The 23,846-nt window shown below is 37.7% G+C and overlaps 1 protein-coding gene across 2 annotated transcripts in view; it reads left to right on the plus strand.

Moving 5' to 3' along the window:
• LOC142342559 (AP-3 complex subunit delta-1-like) overlaps positions 1-23,846 on the plus strand; it is a 365,254-nt gene that overhangs the window by 293,792 nt on the left and 47,616 nt on the right. For both annotated transcript variants that reach the window (XM_075393930.1, XM_075393931.1), the window contains exons 5-11: positions 210-290; positions 997-1,173; positions 1,440-1,503; positions 1,996-2,135; positions 2,538-2,611; positions 3,159-3,208; positions 7,922-7,971. In XM_075393930.1, coding sequence (XP_075250045.1) covers positions 210-290; positions 997-1,173; positions 1,440-1,503; positions 1,996-2,135; positions 2,538-2,611; positions 3,159-3,208; positions 7,922-7,971 — 636 coding nt within the window. The remainder of the gene's footprint in view (positions 1-209; positions 291-996; positions 1,174-1,439; positions 1,504-1,995; positions 2,136-2,537; positions 2,612-3,158; positions 3,209-7,921; positions 7,972-23,846) is intronic.

Consider the following 23,846-nt stretch of genomic DNA (forward strand, 5'->3'; position numbering starts at 1 on the left):
ATAGCTAATGTGAGAATTCAAGCCTCAATTGGCGTTGAAGTGTTTTTCGTCATTGTGTAACCACCAGTTCGTTTTATCATCCTCAAATGTAAATAATAAGCTATTACATAAGATTCCATACACAATAATTATCTGTACCCACTAAGTTTGGGCAATAGTCGAAAGGAACCGGTATTTATCTTGTAATTGATCTGTGGTGTGTGTTTCAGAGAACTGGCTACTTAGCTGCCTCTCAGGCCTTCAGAGAAGACACGGATGTCATTATGCTCATGACCAATCTCATCAAAAAGGTATTATACTCACGCCTGAAAACGAGAACACCCACCCTGTCATTAATTTTTACTTTTTAAATCAGAGATTTTGATGTAATCATTCATTTAAAGCAAAGTTGAAAATCGTTGCGGGTATCAGCAACGTGGTGTGAAATATTCAAGCGGAGAGGGGCCTAAAAATTGAGGGTGTGAACTCAGATAGCCGAAGCTTCTTTTCGCAGAAAATGATAAAAAATATATATGATTGGTTTTTTTGCATTCAATTTGTGTTACCGAAATGTGATTGGTCAATAAAATTAATACTGATAAATGAATTGACGCTAAACATACTCGCTCCTGAAACGAGAACACCCTGTCATTAATTTTTAGCCCGTGAAAGCATTTTATTCAATCCATGGAGCGTTTTTATGATTTTATGATATAATTCAAAGCAGAGTCGAAAGTGTTATTGTGGGTATGGTATCATTACCGTGGTTTTAAATATCATCGACCAACGAAACGAAACTTAAATGTCCATTAAAAGAAAGCCCCTCCTCTAAAAGGGTAGTCGGGCAACTCGGGGCGGCAAGTAAACTCCTAGATACATGTAAAAATTATGAAACTGGTCAAACATCAAAGAGCATTATATATACAAAATAAAGAAAAAGTTTACGTGAATTGAAAAAGGCATGATTTTAAGCTAGAAACGGGCCTAGAAGCTGCGACGTCATTGTTTGTTATTCAGGACCTGGTTGTAAGTAACCAGATGTACGATGCGGCCAACAGTCTGACTGGGCTGAGTTGTTTCATGACTCCTGAACTGGCCCAGGACCTCACACAGGACATTATGACTCTCCTCAGTTCATCCAAGCCATACATCCGAAAGAAGGCTGTCCTCATTATGTACAAAGTATTTCTCAAGGTACAATTGACATTTTGAGATTATCATTTATACAGATGTTGTCTGACCTCCGCAGCAAACAAGTCGAGCTTTGAAAAAGTTTGATAGGGAATAATTATACGGTGCCAAAATATGGGAATTGATTTCAGATTATGCGGAGTTGAAGTCAAAAATCTGAAATTAAATTTTGTTATTCTGGTGGGGTTGTTGAATGTGAGGTTTTGCATCATTGTGACTTCATGCTTAGATTTTTGAAATGTATAATGCTCGTATGTAAATGTTTTCAGTACCCAGAAGCTCTGAGACTGGCATATCCGAAGCTGAAGGAGAGACTGGATGACTCAGATCCTGGTGAGTTTTGGAAGCCCAACCTTGTCCGAGGTTTTTTAATAGTTTGGCTGAGAAAAGAAAGTTTAGCCTTAATGCTTAGAAATGGGATGACCGCTACAATGGGGTTCACTCGAACTAGCAACCTCTCAGTGAAATGTTGCATTTGTGAATTTTTTAAGGTGCAAAAGTATTGCTATATTTTTGTTGAGGGTTTTAAATATTCGAGCCTTTATTACTCCTTGTCGATTTTTTTCTACATGTATGGAGTCTTCTGTGACAATGTCTAACATCATAATTCCAGTTGTTTTCTTGAACTCTATTTTTTTAGTGAATGTTAATAGGCCATCTGAAATTTAGCTCAACAAATTGAATTTTTAATTAACGAAGCAGGCAAGTGTTGTTGATTGCCTCTATGGCTCCTGAAAACTTTTGGCGGGCCAATACTCAACACCCCCCCCCCCCCCCAAAAAAAAAAATGAAATGATGCAAACAATGACAGGTGTTGTGTTACAGGAGTGCAGTGTGCCGCAGTGAATGTGATTTGTGAGTTGGCGAGGAAGAACCCAAAGAACTACCTGGCACTAGCACCCATCTTCTTCCGAATAATGACCAATTCCACCAACAACTGGATGCTCATCAAAATAATCAAACTGGTCAGCATCAATTTAACAAGCTGTTTATGCTCAGTTCTGGATGGCAAAATTAAACAAGAGTAGATTTTTTTCACCGTCATACTCAGTTTCTTATCATACCTATTTTTCATACTGTTCTTCTTATGAGCATATTTGGTTCAAACAGAAAATCAGCATCAAAGATAAGATCAGAGACCATGAAAGAAAACTTAAGTGTCAAAACCAATCATGAGAACTTAGTATCAAATTAAGAGAAATACTGATAATAGGGAAAAAGAAAAGACTCAAAGTAGGGAAAAACAAGTATCAAAATTGTCTTTTGACTGACTTTTGACTCTCTCGAACGATTTTTTTCGGCAAGTTTGCTAAATCAACTCAACAAAGAGGATGCTTTTGATCCTAAACTGTTCGTATCTGTTTCAGTTCGGAGCTCTTACACCCCTGGAACCACGATTGGGTAGGAAGCTAGTGGAACCACTTACCAATCTCATTCACAGGTTCGTTCTAATCTTCGAAACTACTTAGAAAGTATATTTCTCTATGCTTCAAGGGACATGTGCGATTTGATAGTAAAGCACAATATTTCTTCTTGTAATATTTTGTATTGTAATATGTGTCATTAATTGCTCTCGACCGAAGTTTTAAGCATTTATTATAAACATTTGTGTCTTTCTTTTATGCAAAATTTTTGCGTGACCAGTTTTTTCTAAGCTAGATTATTCTGGAAATTTCTATTGCTGGCTTGAGCGATTTAAATTGACTTTCGTCTTCAAAATCTCTAAGGTGGTAAAGCCCGAGATCTTAAGAGTCTCAGCAGCTCTGAGCTTTAGTAGACTAGTGTTTAGTACGGCTCACAAAAGGACAAGAATTTTCTTTTCGTAATCAAACGAAAAATCTCGAAAAGCAGTAATTAGATGAAGCGACTTAATGCGTACACCGACTATTTTTGCATTAGTTAATTTTTTGTCAACTTGTCTAAAATTTTGAGTTCTACAGTTTTGTTTACTGGGATATTTGTTCAGTGGTTGTTGTTTTTGGTTTCAGCACTTCGGCCATGTCTCTTCTGTACGAATGTATCAACACCGTGGTAGCAGGTAAGTTTTAATCACTGTAAACACTCAAGTACTCCAAATTTTCAATATGTCAATATCACTTCAACGAAGTAAATTTGAAAGACATTTCTATAAATTTTTGTCCATTTTTAATAACAAATTTATTGGATATCAGTTGATCAAACTAATCTGAAAATTTAGTTTATAAATCTTTCTTGATTTTTATTTGATTGATTTCTAGATTCTGATAGTTCAAGCAGCAATTAATCCGACCTACATTACTCTATATTAACACTCTTCAAGGCCTATCTTCAATATTGTAACCAAATTTTTGGATAAAAATGGGTGATCTAAAAGAAATTGTTGGAGTTTATTCTGTGCGGTCTATTAAGGAAGGTTGTATAGAAACAGACTAGACCAGCTACTCGTGGCATCATGAAATTGAAATTCATTATCGAATTGAAATTGCAGTAAAGTTTATTATCTGTTCAACTATCTTTCATTTCTGCTTCAAATTTGGGCTCATTTTTCAACCCCTTTCATCTAGAAAATATTAACATCATTATTGTCGTCGTTTAATTTGTCTTTGGTGGAGGAATCAAATTGGCAATCAGAAAATTGTAGTCAGAAATCAAGTTTAAGCAAAATTTAAATTCCATTGTATCACTTGAAGGTCATTTATGAACAACAAGTAAGGAAGAAGTACGAATAGGCTGGTGTAATACTCCTTTGACTATAAGACATTATACGGCCCCAAAGTTTTCAAATCAAAATTGCGCAAAAATTAGTTTCATTTGTCAGTCAACATCTTGGTAGTGGTCTGTAATTAGCTCTAATACCATCATTTAAGCCCCTCAATGGCAATATACCCCTCCACTAATATATAGGAATTATATTAGTCCTGCGTTATTTATGCGAGTTTTCGCTTGACGAATTTTTCGTCTGTCCATTTGACTGTTCGACCTCAAAACGGGAAAAAAACAGGCAACTGCCAAATGCCATTAAGTTCTTGGAGCCTTTCGGCTGACTAGATTTTTATGCGATTGATCAAAACTGTTTTGGAGACATAAATTCATTGTGTGACGAGAGGTTCTTACGAGCTTGATCCCCGCAGAATCTTTGTCTGACCATTTTTGCCCCTTTGTTCTAGAACATTCTTCGACTTCTCAAGTGACTTTTTCACGCTTAATCATTTCTGAGTGATCTCAATTGCTCGCACTCCGAAATAAAGTTTGTTAACAGCCGCCCTCATCTTCTCAGCCGGCTATTATAGCGCTCCTATTTTTTTACAATTCAAAGATTTTGAATTGTATTGGGGCGCTGTCTTTTTTTAAGATTGTTCACACATTTTTATGATTTCTGAAGTCAAATTGGAGTAGTGATTTTGGTCACGCCGAAACAGGAAGTGGAGCGAAAAAGCGAGTGGTTTTGCGGCGTAAAATTTTTTCCGCTCTAAATTTAAAGTAGAGTGAGAAAACGGTGTTTGAACAAAAATTCGCTTTCTCGCTAGTGGTTTTTTTGTTCACATGCGGTTTTTTTGTTCACTTTGATTTTCACCGTTTTTTCGGTTTTTTGGATCGGATTTTTTTTAAATGGTTTTCCCAATCCATTCATAGTCCGTTCTAGGTCTAGTTTTCTGTTTAGTCAATGAAAATTCTTTGAATTGTACGTCAGGACTTGTTCTATGTTTTTTTACTTCGTCGAACAAACAAAATGCTTCGCTTTACCTCATTTTGCCGCTTTTTCTACATTTTGCGTGAAATCTTTTTGACTTCTCTAGGCTAGTTTCTCTCTTCTCTCATTCTGCTAAAAGTGATTTTGAACATCAGTTGCTCAGCAAATCAATTCAAAATGAACAGAGTCAGTATAAAAATTGAAGTCAGAAATAGAAACGGGATAAACCCAGAAAGCCCAATTTTAGATGCCCGCTATTTGAACGTTGTTCCTATAGGTATTAGTTACCTCTCTCTAATGCTTATTGATTTTGATAGTAGCCCCTGTAGCTTCTCTCTAAGAAACAAGTATGTTCAACTACGAAGTGCCATCCAAATAAATCGGACTTAAAAAATGTTTTTGTACAAAAATCTTTTTTTTCAATATCTATTCTTTCAATCCCAATCATGCTTATTGGAATTAACGGCGGCTATTTTCCGGCAATCTGCCGGGTATGTTTTCTAAATTAAAAACGATTATAAGATATGAAAGCACAAGGGCCTGATAGCCGAGTGGTTAATGGTTTTGTCGAGAACTATGGAAGTGGATGGATCGATTCTCTCCTTAGGGGATTTTGCATTTAAAAAATATAGACCCGCCTGTCGTTGGAGAGCAATATGTCTGACGTTAGTCGTTTTAAGTTGACTCAATACTTCGACAGCAATTGATTTCAATTTTTTTTGCAAATTTTCCCGCTTTCCCTTATTTGTTTTTTCTAAGTCAATAAATAACATTCAAGAAACGGCTCTCTAATAATATTTAATTTTTTTTAATTGCTCTCAGACGAAGTTTGTAGCAATTATATTAGTCCTGTCGGTCTTTTTTATGCGATTTTTTGCTTGACCGATTTTTCGTCTGACGTTTTTGAATTTTCGTCCTCAAAAACGGGATAAACAGGTAGCGCCCAGCGGGCATTAAGTGCTCTTAGAGCCTTTCAGCTGTTTCAGCTCAAACTGCTTCGGAGACTTATACTTATGGTGTGAAGGGCGGTTCTTAGAGGTTTGAGACCCCCCCCCACCTGTTGACCCCCCCCCCCCCCCCCACCCCCACTATTGCCTCCACCCCCCACCGCGCTGTTGCCCCCCCCAACCCAGTGTTGCCCCACATCAGCCCGCGGTGCACCCCCCTCCCCCCGTGCCGTGGCTAGCTACTGACGAAGCCAATCGCTCGCTGGTTGTTTGAGAGCAGTTCGCCCGACGTTAGTGGGTTATGTTTTTTAATTTTGCGAAAGTTGCTGCTCTGAGTTTTGAATACTATGAAGATGTTTTAAAACAAAAAAGCTGGGTTCAATTTTTTGGTATTTGTGACTTTTTCGTTGCTTTTTCAGTGTATGCTTTTGTTAAGGCAAAATATTATTTGTAATCAAGTTTCACTAGTTCTTCTTGGAAATATATATAATTGCGTAAATACTGATTTCCGTTACTCTGACATAACTTATTTACATTTATTCTTTTGGTTTTTGGCCCGCTTTGTCGCCGTTTTTCTGATCGTTTTCTTTTCATGCAATTATTCGAAGATTACGCGCATTTTCTAATAAAGCTTAATTGGTTTGAAATTTGCGATGAGCGGTTTTTGATTTCAACAAAACTTATGTGGAATTTTTTATTTCATCGACTGTTTTTTGTCTGTTTATGCTATTGTTAAAAATTTAATGGATTAGTGATGCTTACTTTGATTTCATTGAAAATTTTATGAGTACTTTTGGTTTTAAAATTTTTAAACTTTTAAAACGAAATTTAAAACTTATGTTTGGTGTCTCTGTATGAGGACGATAAAAAATTCAATTTCCTTGGGTCTTAAGGCTTTTTCTGTTGATTCGTAACTCATTGTGGATCGATTAGAACATTGGTAATTACTCTCAAAAATATTATAGTCGAGGTATTTCTATGCGATTTTTCCTCTCACCCTCATGTGCGCCCAAATGCTAGTGTCCCTAAGCTCTAGCTGGCTACTAGCGCTCGCCATTTGCGTCAAGTGGTTATGTTTTCAAGGTGTTAAGAGGTCGAATGGATGGTCATTTTTATTTGCTCTCAAACGAAATTTTTAGCAATTATATTAGTCTTGTGATCGTAATTTTATGCGATTTTTCGTCTAACCCATTTGACTTTTCGTCCTGAAAAATGGGATAAACAGGTAGCGCTCAGGTAACTCGGACGGCATTAAGTTCTAAGGGCTCTAAGAATGCGATTCACCAGAACCATTTTGAGGAGACAATTTCTTGATGTGAAGGCGGTTCTTAATATTGAAATTAAAAGTTTGACCCCCTCACCCCCCCCCCCTCAACTTTCTCACTGAACACCCTCCTCCACCTGTCCACCTTCTCATCTAGCCTGCATTTGCAACACTACTCCCATCGCTTCAACCCCCCCCCTCTCCCACCTCCGCAACGCTTGCCACTTGCCCCTCTCCCCCGCCCCTCCGCAACGCTTGCCACTTGCACCCCCCCCCCCCCCCCGCAGCATCACCACACACACACTCACTCCGGTTACCCTCGCGCCAACGCACGGTCGCTTGAGAGCAATTCTCCCGACGTTCGTCGGTTATGTTTAGAATTTACACCGCGATGCAGCTTAGAAGAGATTTGTTGGTTCATTCAATTTTGTGGAATTTCAAGACGTAAATAAAGATACATTGGACCATATATGCGTTTTTTTGTGAAAAAGTAGGTTCATTAGTCGGTTATTTCCATTATGCTTCCCCAGCTCAGTGGTCAGATAACCATAACCTAGGGACCCCTCCCCCAATCATGTTAAATATACCATAATTTCTCGGGGGGGGGGGGTGGGAGCTATAATTTGAAAGACCTCATTAATCTTGTCGTTTTCGTGCTCTTCTGTTGTTCATAAATGACGATCCTGTGCTTGTTGAATCATAAACACTCTCGACTCGTTTCTAGTGTTGTTGACATCTAATGTGACACAAATGTAAATGCTTGTCCTTGTATTGGTGGTGGGGTGGGTGGTGGTTGGGTTCTGAGCGGGTAGCTTTGGTCTGTCTGTCTTAGCTTAACTGTGTGTTGTGTTTTTTGCCGCTGCCTTACAGTGCTCATCTCCATTTCTTCAGGACTCCCTCAGCACAACTCTTCAATTCAGGTAAAGTCAACAACAAGTCCCTCTCCTCCTCTTTCTCTCCTCTCTCTTCAATCGGGTAACTAAATATCTGTGGTTTGTCCCAAAAATTTGCAACTCGGTCAAAATCTGCAGGCATTAAAATGATCATCATGAACTTGCTCATTTTTATGTCAATGATTTTTTTATTAAGCTAAATTTGATCTTTACTTTTTACATAAATTTTGATCTTAAAATTTGACTTTCAAATTTTATGTAGGAATTTTGAAAGAGTTGCAACTTTATAGGAATGACTGCACTAAGACTGTGAGAGAGTTTGAGAGAACAGAAGAGAGAAAGATCAAAGAATTGCTATTATCTGATTGCAGCCATCTATCTCAATGGCTTCAGAATCGAATAATCGATTTAGCTTCCATATGTGTCAACCAGTCGCACCAGGGTCGACGTTTTTAATCGTTTTAGCCAGAGAAATTCGCTGAAATTGCACACCAAGTTGTTTTAATTGCTCTAATGTCAGCTTATTTCTTGCCTAATTTTGCCCTGAATTTGTTCTGTCACTGTGACCAATCTGTTAAAATATCTCCGTCACGGTCATTTTACTAGCTACGGTCTTCTCCGCATAATTTAAGGTCAACATCACTGTTTCTTGCTCTGCTAAATGTCATGTGTGCTTATAACTTATTATTATATTTTAAGCAGGAACTCAATATTTGATGTTATCGACTTTAAATTGAACCCCTCCCAACATAGAATATATAAAGTATTTAAATCGGTCTGAGTTGGAATTTATGCCACGCAAGCTTCATAATGCGCGCGCGTAAACGTTTTTTTCTCAATTGAAAAATCTCGACTAACAGAGTAAAAACGGTAAGAAATTATACGATTCTTGTAAGTGCTAATGAATGACTCTTTATTGTATATTCAATTTTTGCACAAAAAAGAGAAAATTATAATTCTTGGTAAAACTTATTTTTGGGTATTAAAAGTTTGTAATTTTTGGCTATTTTAGTAAAAAAAAAACTTTGCGCATTAGCTCCTTTATTCTGAAAAACACGTTTTTCAAGTACCTTTTTGTTAGAACAGTTGTCTTTTATGTTGACAAAAGTTATTTATAGCCCATATAAGTTTTTTAATAGCCGCATTATTGGCCTTCTCTTGGATTTTTTATTTCGTCGTCGCGATTTTTGTTACAACCATATGACGTCATAACCACTTCAAATTTGTTTTTTGTTCATTCGTTCATGCAATTTGAACTGAAGTGCGTGTGTGACGTCATTTTTCGCTCTTTGTGGAGCGAGTTTTTTGTTCATTCGCGTGTTTAAATTTTCGGTCAGACTTGACTTACGTCACTCTCAAAAATGACTTCCTCACTTTGAAATTGACTTTCATTTACTTTAATTCAATGAGATAAGGCCAAATGGGTGTGTGTCACTCTAAATGAAGGTTTTTTTAGAGCAGCTAATAGAGGCAGCAAAAACTTGTATAGATTTTGAATTAAAATATAAAATATCAGCCCTCATTGAAAAGGCGAATTTTTTTGGTCTTTTGTACTGTTTTTTGAGACTGCAGTTATACGAAGCTATTGCGGCTATTTTCTGGTTATCTGCCAGCTATGTTTTCACCTTATTTTTTTAAACATATAGCGGTCTTATTTTGTAAATGAAGCAGCCATGGGTTAATTGTGAAAGCAAAGTTATTGGTTAGCAAAAGAAAAATCTGCAGCTCAAAATGAGAGTTACCAAAGATTAAGTACTGTGTTTTTCCGTCCTGTATGTTACTTATGCTGGCTGGAAGTGTTTTTGGGTCTATTCGGGCAAGATGCAGAATGTCAGTCCGGTCAGATTGTTCCTTTTTTGATAGTGATTTGGTGCGCGTGCGGATGTTTTTTCAAGGAAAGTCCTCCAACGTTTTTGTTATTCATTAAGAAGTGATCAACATAATTTATAGTTAGTACTACTTCAGTTCCCTATTCAGCCCAAAGATAATGCAAGATTTGAAAGATGCTTTTCCTCTTATCAGCAGCTAAATAAAAAATCTATCGATATATAAGAAGCTATACTTTTTATTTGGAAAATAAGAACGAGAAATGGGAAAGAGAACAGGAAACAAAAAGGAAGCTTAATCAGTTCATAGTAATGAGTTTACAATAGTAGATAGTTCTAGCGTTGTTGAAAGCAGTGTGCTTTCAGACACTTTAGGTGAAAGAAAACCAATCCTCTGGAATAACACAGTCAATGAGCAACCTGACAGTTGATGACCCTGACCCCCGTTTTCAAGTTCCTATTGATACAATGCTGCTTTATCCTGATAGAAGACAAACTCTTTAAATTAACTGTGAAAAGCCACAAAAGCAATAAAACTATGATAAGTTATTCAAGTTGGGGTCCACAATTTGACGAATGGATTTGCTCACGATCCATGTAGGCATACGCTCATATTAGCTCCTTATTGTCAAACAAAAAAGATTCCACGTGATATAGCAGCCCGCATTGACGAGATGGCTTTGACTGGCGAAACAGAAAAAAGTTCAAGTAGCACAGAGGTCAGTCCTGGTGCATCAAACATGAAGCCTATTGAACTGCCAGACTTGGAAACACTTTGCAAGAAACAGATTCCAACACTAAGGTACATACCTGTCAGATTTTGACTCAGTTGGTCTGAATGCATCTCACTGCCAAACTGCACAGAAAAGTGGAAAAAGCTATTTACCATTATAAAATGCATAATACCAGCATCTAATGGGGGTGGAAAGAAACACAAACAAAATTATGAAAACTTTTTGTCAAAACGGTTTGAGCGCTGGAAAGCGGGGGACTACGCCGGACTTTGATTTGAAGGTGCATCGATGAAGCAATCAAGAAAAACCGTTCCCGAAACCATGGAAGCACTTGCAGCTGGTGATAAGGCGCTGTGCCTCCAAACCCAATTCGGAAGAGCAGCAAAAATTCTGTAATCCGATGGAGTAGCGCAAGATATCCAAACATATGTAGCTTAAGAGTCTACACCCTCTGGAAAAAGAACCTCGACTGAAATTTCGAGATTACAGCTCCCAAGCTCATCAGTTTGATGAGTCAAATGTATTTGGCCAAATAGATACCTTCCTCAATTTCTCAGCGGCTGGTCTCTCTAAAATGTACTCCGAACACTTTTTGCACGCAGTTAATTGCTCTGCTTCTGATCAATCTAAACAATCTATTACGAGCATAACAAAGCTAGTGAATTTGGCCAGCAGACGTCAGCTCCGTGTCAGTGGCACCAGTTTTCTGCAGTGCTTCTTGAACTGCTTTAAAGAAATTGAAAGGTGGTGTACGTCCGATAGCTGTTGGCGAGGTTTTGCGACGTTTGGTTGCAAAATGCATAGCCAAACAAACACAGAGTCGGCCGTATTGTTCTCATCTAAACAAATTGGTGTAGGAGTCAAGGGTTGAGCTGAAAGTATCATAAACGCGACCAAAATTACCTTTGAGAAATTAAGCTTTCACAGGATGCAGGGATATTACAGATCGAGTTTAAGAACGCCTTCGATTCCATTAAAAGAAGTCAAATTCTAAATGCAGCTGTTAGATTAATGCCGAGTCTTGCATCTTTTGCCATTTATTGCTACTCACAGCACAGTCACCTTTGTTATAGTAACAAATCTATAACAAGTCAATCTGGAGTGCAACAAGGAGATCCCTTGGGTCCTCTGTTGTTCTCCCTAACCTTGTGGCCTATAACAGAAGAGATTGAATCAAAAATACCTAATCATACCCAGCACTGTTGGTACGTAGACGCTGGTATTATTGCTGGAAGAGAACCCGAACTGAACGAGGCTTTAGATATATTGACTCTGGGGCAAAATATGCGGCCTAGAACTTAGAAGAGTCAAATGTGAGGTCTGGTCAAAAAGAGCTCTGAACACGATCGATAGCAGAAATTAAAGGGTTCAGTAGAGAGGGACTTGAAATACTGGGTGCTGCTGTTGGATTCCCCCGATTCGTTGCTTCCTTGATACAGAAACGCATTCAAAAGATCGGAAAATTACTGGAAAACCTGGAGCACATAAACGACCCACAGTGTGATCGTGGCATTCTACGTAGTTGCCTGGTTGCAACAAAATTTGTGTATTCACTGCGCTGCAATACACCATCAGAGGAAGCTGTAAATATTTTTGAGGAATTCGACTCGCTTCAAAGGACAACTACCGAGAATATACTGGGAACAGTCTTGTCCAATGATTCATCGCATCAAGCATGTTTGCCTATCAGTAAGACTGGAATTGGAAGCCGACGAGCGTCTCATCAGATAAAAGCAGCCTATATTGGTTCGATATCGCAGTCTGCTATTTTAGTAGAGCTTATAACTGGCCAGAGTCTGATAGCAGATCACACTTTTACCAAAATGATTGATGAAATAAATGGTTTGTCAAAAATGCAGCTCACTCAAAGCAAAATACAGGAAGTCCTCGACGAAGTTGCCCTCAATAAATTAATTGAAAATCACACATCCGAAAGAGAAAAAGCTCGTTTATTGTCACTCTCTCTACCTCAATCAGGAGCATGGTTATCGGCAGCTCTCATACCGGCTCTTGGTCTCCATCTCTTGCCAAACAAGTTTCGTGCAGCTGTGAAGTACCGAGTGGGCGCTCCCATGTATGAAAAAGAAAGGAAGTGACCCTATTGGAAAACAGGATCTTTGGATACACTCGACGATCATGCTGTTGCATGTCATGGGCGGGACGATATAATTTCGCGACACGACCGCCTAAGGGACAAAATTTTTGCTTGCAACGCTGACAACATGTCACCAGTCAACAACGAATTCTCGACCTGGAGATGTGTATTTACCTTGTTTGTCTGCTGGGCAACTGGCAGCTCTGGATATAACCATTACCTCCCCACTGCAACTCAGTATTATTTCATATGCGGCAAGGAAGTCTGGTTTTGCCCTGAGAGCTGAGAAAGACAGGAAGTTGGAGCAATTTTCCCAACAGTGTGCCAACATAGGTGTTCAATCTATTACCATGGTTTTCGAATCATTTGGTGGACTCTCTGAATTGGTCAGAAAGACATTGAAGCGAATAGCTCTGCTCACTGAAAACAGAAGTTTGTACTCAGCTGGTTTGTCAGTTGCTTTCAGCAGGCTTGCTCAATCGGTTTCAGTCGCACTAATGCGAGGAAACGCTAATGTTGATAGCAAGAAGCGCAGAACTGTGAGCCAGCTGCAAGCAAAAGAAGCCTCCTTAATGTCTCATGACCTATAATTTTGTGGGTTTCAGTATCCCAATTGAAAACCAAATGGTTTGGGTTTCACTATCCTAGTTGAAAACTCGATTGTGTTAGTTTTACTATTCCAACTGAAAACAAGATTGATTTAATAAATTTAATTGATTATGAGTTTTAATTCTTACCTGAACAAAGTGGGGAAAATAGAAACATATATTTCATATCTGGAAACTCAAATGAAATGTTGAAAATTGTCACGCCCCTATTTCGTCCCTTATAGTTTCGTGATGATATTCCTCAAATATCCATAAATAAGTGCTATAAATTAGTTCATATTCAGTTAGTTTCAAGGCCATATATAGCCAGTATTTCCATCTAGGCCTGTAACCTCTAATTTGTTTATGTTTACGAGAAACAACCGCAGATTGACAGTTTTACTAGCAAACACTTCAAGTGCCTAAAAGCCTCAATATTTACTTTTTTGAGTTTCTTGATGATAAATTCACATAATCAGTAAATAACTTCATGAGAGATTATGTACTTGGTGAAGTAATTATTCTGATAAAGTAGGTGCTAATACGGAATTGTATATGTACTGAACAAACACCAAGAGACGTACAAAAGCCGGAAATCGCCCTACTTGAAGATCAGTAAATATTTGCGAAGGACCAATACAACTCAAGGCACAGTCCTGCGGAACCCACTATCACCAGAACACCGGAGAACCAGCCTAAAAATCAGTTGCCTATCATCTTATAAAACTTGATAAACTTGAGAAACTTCTTGTTAAATTATTAAATAATTCTTGCTAAAATTAATTAAAGATTGAACTGGAAATTCTCTTGAAAACCTCCAAGTTTGGTAAACTTAGTTACAGAAGAAATAGCGACTAAGTTAACACTAAAATGCAAGGCAAACTAGTGGATATATCACGCATCTGAACCGCTCAATAAAAGGCTATTACTATCTAATTTTATTCAAAATATATCTGCTAAAAATCGCACTGTGAAACACCAAAATAAGTCCTTGTAAAATGCCAATTACTCAAGTTAATTACTTCTAATATAAACCTCAATAACACCACGAGGAACACTATTAAAAATCAGTGCGTAACATGGTGACAGGAGTTATTAACTGTTTTTCAGTTTAACGGACCAATAATTCGATTAATTCCTTGATATTTTCGATATTTCCTTTCTTTATTCTGTTGTTTTCTTTCTTCTCTTCTTCTCCATTACCTTAAGAGCCTCCAATCATCCAGAACCACATCCAGCACTTCCTTTCCGAGCAAGACGATAATGCAGAAAGCAGTAACAAAGGAAAGAATGGGTGGAAACTGTGTTTGTGTCTCTGTGGACTAAGTGTAACAGTAATACAAAAGTGTTTGAGTGGACAATAACTGGAACACACTCAAACACAGCCGCCACAACGGACAAAAACAACACAGGGTATTTGCAAGCGAGGATATTGTGAGTAAATGAATTTGTAAAATTAATTTTGGTGCTTTATTTATGTCAATTTATAAAGAACAAATTCTCCCCGCTATTAATAATTGCCGAGCTTCCCCCAATTTTGTTGAACATATTGAAGGAAATAACATCAATTATACCCATAACAGCAATAAAACACAAGCTCAGATAGTAAGCGCTTTTTCCTCTTCAGCTTATAAATCCATCGTTATTTATGTGCTAGATAAAGATGATAAACGTGTAGCAATTTATTGGACAGCAAAAAGTTTAAATCAGAAATCTCGCAAATTTGGCCTTATCCGTAACAAACTTAAATCTGACAGAGATATTAACCTTGACAACATCATCACTGATTATCAGATAACATCAGAATAAGCTAAATTACTGAAACCATCACTTAAACATTAATTAAAAGAGGGCAAAACAAAAGTTTAAACAAAAATAAAAAACAATTATATTTTATTTCCCCGCCCAGCTCCGGAGGTTAATGAATCAAACAGTGACTTCGGTCAATTATGCTGTTGCCTATTTGAGTGCAGCTTCCACAAGGCCTGTGCGGTCGTGGTCCCCACGAATTTTCCTAAACTAAGGGGCACTCTTTAGAGGTGAGACTTCGGCGGCCCATACGGCTTCAACGATATAAGTCTGACGATTCGACCGGAGCTTTAGGAATAGGTTTATAAGCAGCCCTTCTTTATTACTTTCTGAATGAATGGCTTCAGTAGTTTCTTTTCAGATATTCTTGTGCTATTCATTTAACTGTTTTCATCTCTTAAAACCCCTTAATCTCTCCATTAAGTTAAGTTAAGTGTGCTATTTAATACTTTAGAACGAAAGTAAGACTGATTGAACGAAAAGTATATAATCTAATCGGGTAAAAAGCAAAATGGCACACGCGCAGATCAACATCACGCCTTTTTCCGGATCAGAAACGGACAATTTTAACGAGTTTGAACAACTAATAACAGGTGCAATCGGAGTTGCAGCAATCGCAAACGCGCAACAAGCGAACTTTCTGCAATTACATTTAAAAGGAGACACTTACGATACTTCTTAACCCTACCAGAGGCTACCAGACTAGTCTTCGAAGACAGTATAACAGCCCTAAGAAATAGATTCACGCAGGATGACTTGAGAGAGATCAGAATTATAAAGTTAGAGAATCAAAAGTTTAATCCAAAAACAGACACTGTTAAAAATTTCTTAGTAAAGTTAAGAACTGAAGCCAATAAAGCATATCCAGCACCTGAAATAGTAGTAGCGGCAGCAGGAGGAGGTGTTGCTGAAGCCCGTAGATTCGAAAGAGAGACAGCAGCAAGAGAATCTGCCATTGAAATGTCAGAAAGTCGAAAAAACGAGCAAATAAAGCGTTTTTTCATTAAGTCTATGCCAAACTGGCTTAAGCCTAAGCTCTTAGAAAGGCCAGATACAGATACAATAGATCAGTTATGCACCTTAGCTAGCCAACAAATTGCAATAAGGGAGATGTGTAGTAGAGAAGAGTATTTTGACGACGGATTTAATGAAATAACGGAATCAAACACTGATAAAATGTTGAAAGCAATAACCACTATTTCAAATAATCAAAAAGAACTTGAGCAAAAACTTGAGCAGAGAATAGCACCTAAAAATGAGCCACCAGAACAAGACCCAGTTAATATTTTTACACCACATTACCCTCAACAAGTCTACAGACAAAGTGATAGACAAAATTTCCGGCCCCAATATCAGAATTATCGACCAAATTACCGTCAATATCAGCCCAATTATCGTCAGTTTCAGCAAAACTATCGGCCACAGCAACAGTACGCCCCCCGTGTTAATAATTACCGAGAGTTTAGACCACAATTTAATGCCCCTAGACCGTTTCATTATAACGAACAGCCACAAACTCGTAATTATTGGACCGAACCTTCAGATAGTCCCCCATTTGTTCACCCAGCTTATGTTAATAGACCTGTTTATCGGTTTCCAACAAAAAATACCCCTCAAAACCTTCTTCGACAGGGAATAGTTTATGATAGCCCAGCGCCAGCACAAAACCGATATAGTATTCAACAAGCAAACCAGTTTAATCATGCAAGTATTCCTCAAAGCAGAAATATGAGAGGTATGAATTTCCCATTTAATCAACAAAAAAACTAATAAAGCCACCCAACTTTAAAAAACAAAATAAAAATTATAAAAACTCAGTTAACTATTATAACGAAAGCACGTCTAGTCCTAGTTTAGATAAAGTAATAGAGCCAGTTTATATTAAAAGTAACAAAAAGCGTAGAAAACGCAAAAGTAATAATAATAAAAGTAAAGTTAATAATTCTGTGCAAATCCCAACACAAGTACCTCAATCCACACCAAAGCCAACACCACATGTTCAGCAATTATTCAGCATTGTCCCACTTTTAGGCAGAACATTGTCCTATGTTAAAGTTAAATTTAATGGAGAATTAGAAAGACGCGCACTAGTTGATACAGGAGCATTTGCAAATGTGATAAGTCGTGAGTTTTACAAGGAACTAATTAATACAAATATCAATTCAATAACAGAAATAGAAAAGCCAGATCTAGACAAAGTTAAAATGGGAAACGGCAACATAGTTAAAATTGATAAAGCAATTAAAATTACATTTAAATTGGGCACACAAACATTTACAGAAGATTTCCTTGTTTTAATTGTCACAACTCCTGTAATATTAGGCAACCCATTCTTCGTTAAACACAAAGTAAGCATCTGCCCAGGACAAAGTTACATTAAATTCCCTGATCAAACTCTGCAAATAAATGAAATAAAGCCAGAAAAGCAACCCAGAAGAGTTGTAAAACGTAAAAAATTCGGAGTTTATACACAGAAAAAGCAAGTTTTACAGCCAAATCAACAAGCAGTATTAGAATGCAAGCTTTATGATAAACTAGAATCATTCACTGACCTCTGTGGGGTAATAATTCCAAACGAAATCTTTGAAAAAGACAGTGAAGTAATATTAACGTCTACATTAAGTAAGGTTGCTGAAAATAATATCCTTTACATCTATGTCTTGAACATTACTGATCACCCAATTACCATAAATAAAGGCGAAGAAATAGCCAAATTTTCATTCTTAACATCAGATCAAGCTGAAAAGTTGTTAGAAGTAGATCCTCAATTAATTAATGTGGCAAAAATGAGCGAAAATTATTTAACAGAAATAAATCAACTAATTCAAGTTACAGACACCCCAAAAAGAAAGGCTCAACCAACGAAACCAGCACCAGAATATGAAAAACTATGGTTCCCAACGCCTGAAACGTGCCCAGATCCGACAAACTTGTCGCCCTTGCAGAGAGATATCTATGAGCAACTGCTAAAACTGCAAGAAATGGAGAAATTAGATCCTAAGGGTAACCATCAGGATAAAATAACATTTTTGAGCAAGTTTCCGTGGGAAAAATCAGCCCTCAATGATGAGCAAAAAGCGGTAGTAGGTGAACTACTAGTCGAATTCAGTGATATTTTTGCGAAACACAGAATTGACGTTGGATATAATACAGATTTAAAAATAAAGTTAACTCCAGAAAGAAGCATACCAATTTACGAACAAGGCCCTCCAACGCCCGTCCACTTGAGAAATGAGCTACAAGTAGAGCTCGCACTAATGCATTATTACGGATTGATAACAACTTTGTCTCAATCAAGATATAGTAGTCCACTTTTCGCACAACGAAAGAATTCAGGAAGACTTAGACTATTAATTGACTTGAGAAAAGTAAACCACTTGTTGAAAAATGACTACGTGAATACGAATTTCCCGATTTCAAACATGAGTGACGCAATAAACTACTTTGCCGGAAAAAAATTGTTTACGAAACTTGACTGTTCTCAAGCATACCACTGTGTGCAAATGGCAGACGATGTATCAGTGCAACTGCTAGCATTTAACTTTGCTTCGAGAACCTATGCATATAAATGTCTTGCACAAGGATTGAATAAGTCAGTAACAGGATTTAGTTCCTTTATTAGACATTACTTGGACCCATGCTTAGCTTCAGGAAATTGTACCCAGTTTATGGATGATATTGGAAATGCAGTAACAAATTTTGAACAATTGGTACCCTCTTTACGAGAAATTTTTACGTGTATACGTCAATCTGGATTAAAATTGTCACCCGAAAAGTGTGAAATAGCAACTGACACAATGAAATTCCTCGGAAATAACATCAGTGCAGAAGGAATATCACCAGAAAAATCAAAAATCACGAAATTTCTTGATAAATTTAAAATGCCGAAAACAACAAAGCAAGTAAAACGATTAATTGGCTTCACGCAATTCTTCCGTAATTACATACCTAATCTAGGTGAGAAACTAATGTCCTTTTACAAGCTCCTGAAGAAGGATGCAGTAATAGAAACCACGGAAGAACATGTAAAAGCATTAGAAGTAATAAAGAAGGATCTAATGGAAGCAACAAATGTAACATTGCGATTGCCAAAACCAGGGCTACAGTATGTAATTCTTTGTGACGCTAGTTACCACGGCGCAGGTTTTGTACTAATGGTGGAAGACTACGTAAATGAAACAGGAAAGAAAGAAAAGAAAACATACGCTCCCGTTTCGTTTGGATCGCATTTATTTAATGCCACGCAATTAAAGTTCTCAATTTATTACAAAGAGTTCCTAGCTTTGTACTATGCACTGGACTACTTTTCACACTACATTTGGGGATCAAGCAAACAAGTAATTATACTCACCGACAACAAAAGCCTTACACAATTCTTTCAGTCAAAAGTAATACCGCCATCTCTTTGGAATTGTTTAGACAGAATACTCGCCTTTAATATAGTAATTGCTCACATTCCTGGACGCGCTAATTACGCAGCGGATTTTCTCTCGCGAATGGAGAATGACAAATCAGCAACAATGTCTTTAAAGTTAACAGATAGAATTCCAGTCAGAGAAATAGAAATTGATACTGAAGCACAAAACCCTGATATAGAAATGAATGCCTTATTTGACGAACACCAAACACTTGGAAACCAAGTTACTGATGAAACCCTTCAACAATTAAAAACCCTGGGATTATACGAAGAGTACAAAAAGAAGCACCTCAATAACGAATTAAACGAAATTCAAGGGCTATTAAAACTAAAAAGAAAACAAGAAATAAATTCAATTGAGTACCCAAATCCATTAGATGAGTTTCCAGACCTTACAGACAACTTAATTAGCCTTAACTTAGCAGATGAGCAGCAAAAAGATACAGACATTAGAACAGTAATAAACTGGATTCAACAAAATAATCAACAACCTGACTTAAAGTATGCTACAACAAATTTAAAAACGCATCACAAGCACTTAAACAGATTAATTCTTGAAGGGAATGTCTTATACCGGAATTTTTATGATGATACTGGAAAAGTACTTCATAAACAATTCTGTGTACCTAAGCATTTGTGGAAAGAGACTATATATAGGCTCCATAATTCACAAACAGCGGGTCACTTAGGCATCAAAGCAACAATTCAGGAATTTAGAAAGCGATTTTATTATCCAGGCTTCACCGAACATTTCATTAGCTTCATCAAAAACTGCCTCACTTGTCTTCAACTTAACAGAGTACCAAAAAGCCACATCACACCCAAGTTACAACCAGTCAGTTCACTACAATCATATCCAGGAGATATGCTTCAAATTGATTTAGTAGGCCCCCTAAAGTCATCGCAATATAAGTATGTTTTGAGTGCAATAGATGTCTTCACAAAGTACCTATTCGCAGTTCCATTAACAAATGGATATGCTGACACAGTAGCCCGAGAACTAGTAAAGGTGTTCTTCCAACACAGCTACATTCCTCAAACAATACTTAGTGACTTAGGAACTAACTTTACTTCTGAATTAATGTCAGAATTAGCAAGCTTACTAGAAGTAAAGTTAAAACATGCCTCACTAAAGCACCCTCAGACTATTGGAGCAGTAGAACGATCTCACGGACCACTGAAACGAATTCTGAAACTTAATACTGAAGAACAATGGAAAGACTGGCATAAATATGTTCCTCTTGCAACCTTTATCCATAATACTTCATATCATTCAGCGACAAATTGTTGTCCTTCAACTCTATTCCATGGCAGAGAACCCATAAAACCCCTAGACATACGGTTCTCCAGAAAAGTAATGGATGCAGTAGCAGTAAACTCTGACTTCGTAAATGAACTGCAAGATGCCATGATGCAAAAGTTCGGGGAAAACAAAGAAAAACTGACGACCGCATACTTGAAGTACAAAAAGTATTATGATCAAAAAGCATCAGCAAAACCCATTCCGGAAAAATCTTTCTGTTTACTTTTAAACCCTAAGCTATTAGAGCAATCAACAGTAATAGCTTCCCAAGTTCAGAAATGGCTACCGCTTTATAAAGTGGAAAAAGTTCTTACTGACTCTAACTACATCATTCGAAAAGTAAATACGAATTACACACAATGTGTTCATCGCATCAGATTGAAGCCAATTAATCCAAGTGAAACTCCTGAAGATCTCGAAGTCATCAACCCGGCAAACTTTCAACCTGATCCATCTAGAAGACAACACATGGAGCCAGAGCTTTTTGATAAACATATCCCAGAATTAATCAATGAGCAAGAAACAGAGATACAACAATCCAAGAAAGTGAAACAAGATCCAGTCAGAGTGACCATAAATGTTCCCCTAGGTGGACCATTAGCAGGACCAGCAGCAGCAGCACCTCCAGCAGCACCACCGGCCCCACCAAGGGTAGTAGCACCAGCAGTTAGACCACGAACTGCCCCAGTCCATCTTCCAGTATTTGATTCCTCAAGTTCAGACGAAGCAATCCCAAATTTATTTGATGAAAATAGCAGTTCAGATGAAAATTTAGCTGACCTAAACCTGGACGCAGAACAAATTGCCCGAATACCAGTTAATCCGCTAATTGCTGACGAAATTAGACCTCAAGAACCAGAAGTTCGCGTTCCTCTTGTATCATCCTCATCAGACGATGAAATGTTTTTACCAGCTCAACAGCCACAGCCGTCAATAGTACCACTTGATATTGAATCGCCTCCAGAAACACACGAAGAACAATATGCTCTAACTGATAGAAAAATAAGAGCGCGACCTTATAATCCTAAACGAAAACCAGAGAAAAGTGCATTCAAACCACTAGACTACCAACGGCGAAAAAATGTACGCGGATTTAAATTCGATAGAGAAATAATGTTGCATAAAGAAGATAGAACAAACCCTTACCTAACCAACCAAGTTAGAAGATCAGGCAGTCCTAGACCAAAAAATGCACGTGCCAGACTGGAACAAGAAGAAAAACGTGAAGCAATAAAAGCATCAGCACAAGCAGCACAACAGTCAAATACACCAAGCAGAGAGACAAAACTAGATCAAGTTAGAGCAAGTATAGCAAAATATTCAGGGAGAAAGACCAGCAGTTCAGCAAATAAACCAGTAACCAGATCTCAATCGAAAAAATCTTCACCAGGCTCATCTAACCAAAATTTAAACCATTTTAGTCAAGAAATAAATGCAACATATCTAAGTTCTCCAACAGATATCTTATATTCACCACACTCTTTTGCACACTGTATATCAGCAGACCTTGCAATGGCAAAGGGATTAGCCCGACAAGTCAAAAGCTGGTACCCAGCAGCCCCAAGTGCAATTAGACTTAGATATCCACCTGATATTGGCTCAGTTTTAATCTACTTCGACCCCATTTCTGAACGTTATATCTTCAGTTTAGTTACCAAATTCAGATACTACCACAAACCCACTTACGAATCAGTATTAGCAAGTCTCTATGAACTGAGAGAAATAGTAATAGATGCAGGAATTACACACTTCCAAAACTCGCCAGTGGCTATGATAAATTAGATTTTAACATCATTTTTGAGCTTATATGCCAAGTCTTCGACCCTCTACCCATAACCATCTATATCCATTAGTATGTACAGACCCAGTACAGTCCAGCAGTACCCTTCATCCCCCCCCCAAAAAAAAAACCCAACAAGCCTGAGCAACTTAGCCCTAAAGCCCAAAAATCGCCAAAAAACCGAAAATTTTTGACCTCAAAATCCAGTTATTTTGATATATCTCCAAAACTACTTGTCCTAACCTGGATTAACCTATTGTTCTGAAAAGCCCTTATCCAGTAGAAGCGATTCCAGCTATTATTGACCTCATTCGACCCGTTCTAAGTACCAAACACTTAGCCTAAAATTGACCCTTCCGAAAATCCTAGGTTCACTTCAGAAAAACAGTCATAAAATTGTGAAAAATGCCCCGATCACCCCAAACTTTTGCGCTGCAGCATTTTTCAAGCCGAGGAAACGACATGCAAATTTTGAAGCGATTGGGAGAAATTTAAAAATTGAGTGACGCTGGAGCCCTCAATTTTTGACACTTTTCGAATCCGCTCGAATTCAATGATAACTCCCACAAAAAACACCCAATTGACCCATTTTATAGCCCTAGACCATCCTAATGCTCACGCTTGACATGCCAGTACCCAAAAATCCCGTCAAAAATCAATAAAAGTTGAGTTATGACAAAAATACCGAACCCTACCAAAGTGTGCTAAAATTGATTAAAATGTAGTGTAAATTATACCCCAAAAATATGCCAAAAACTGTCCCAAATGCCTCCAGCAGCTACCCCCAGCTGCCACCCACATGGTACAACCTCATACAACCGTTAAAACCCAATATTTCCAAGTATATGTTGAAAAATGACGAAAAAACGAAAATTGCGCTTCTGCTTCAATTCACTGCTTCAAAAATTTTGTCATTTAATTTCCCACATGACCCGATTGAAGCCACCTATACCCCCTACAACCCTAGTGCAACCCCCCACTAGCCTCGCAGTACCATAAAAACCAGTCCCAGCTCTTCCCAGTATCAACCCTGAAGACTTAAACCCAAATAAGCTCTCAAAACGCCACAATTTTGTCAGGAAAAATCCAGTTATTTCCCACTAGAGTCAAAAATATTAACTTCTGACAAAAATTAACCATACCCTCAGCACTCCCACATATATATCTCTCAGAATATGTACTCCCAGCCCCCTAGTGCCAATACAAGCTGAGAAAAGACTGCCAAAGTAACGAAAATCACAAAAAATCGAGTGTAATTTCCAGAAAAAGTGATCAAAAATGCATCTTAATACCTGAATATGCCCGATTTTATTGTTAATTCAGTTAGCCCTACTCATGAGCAGTCCAACCA

This window comes from Convolutriloba macropyga, chromosome 7 (genome assembly GCF_964194025.1).
Source record: "Convolutriloba macropyga chromosome 7, txConMacr16.3, whole genome shotgun sequence".
NCBI classification, from domain to species: Eukaryota; Metazoa; Xenacoelomorpha; order Acoela; family Convolutidae; genus Convolutriloba; species Convolutriloba macropyga.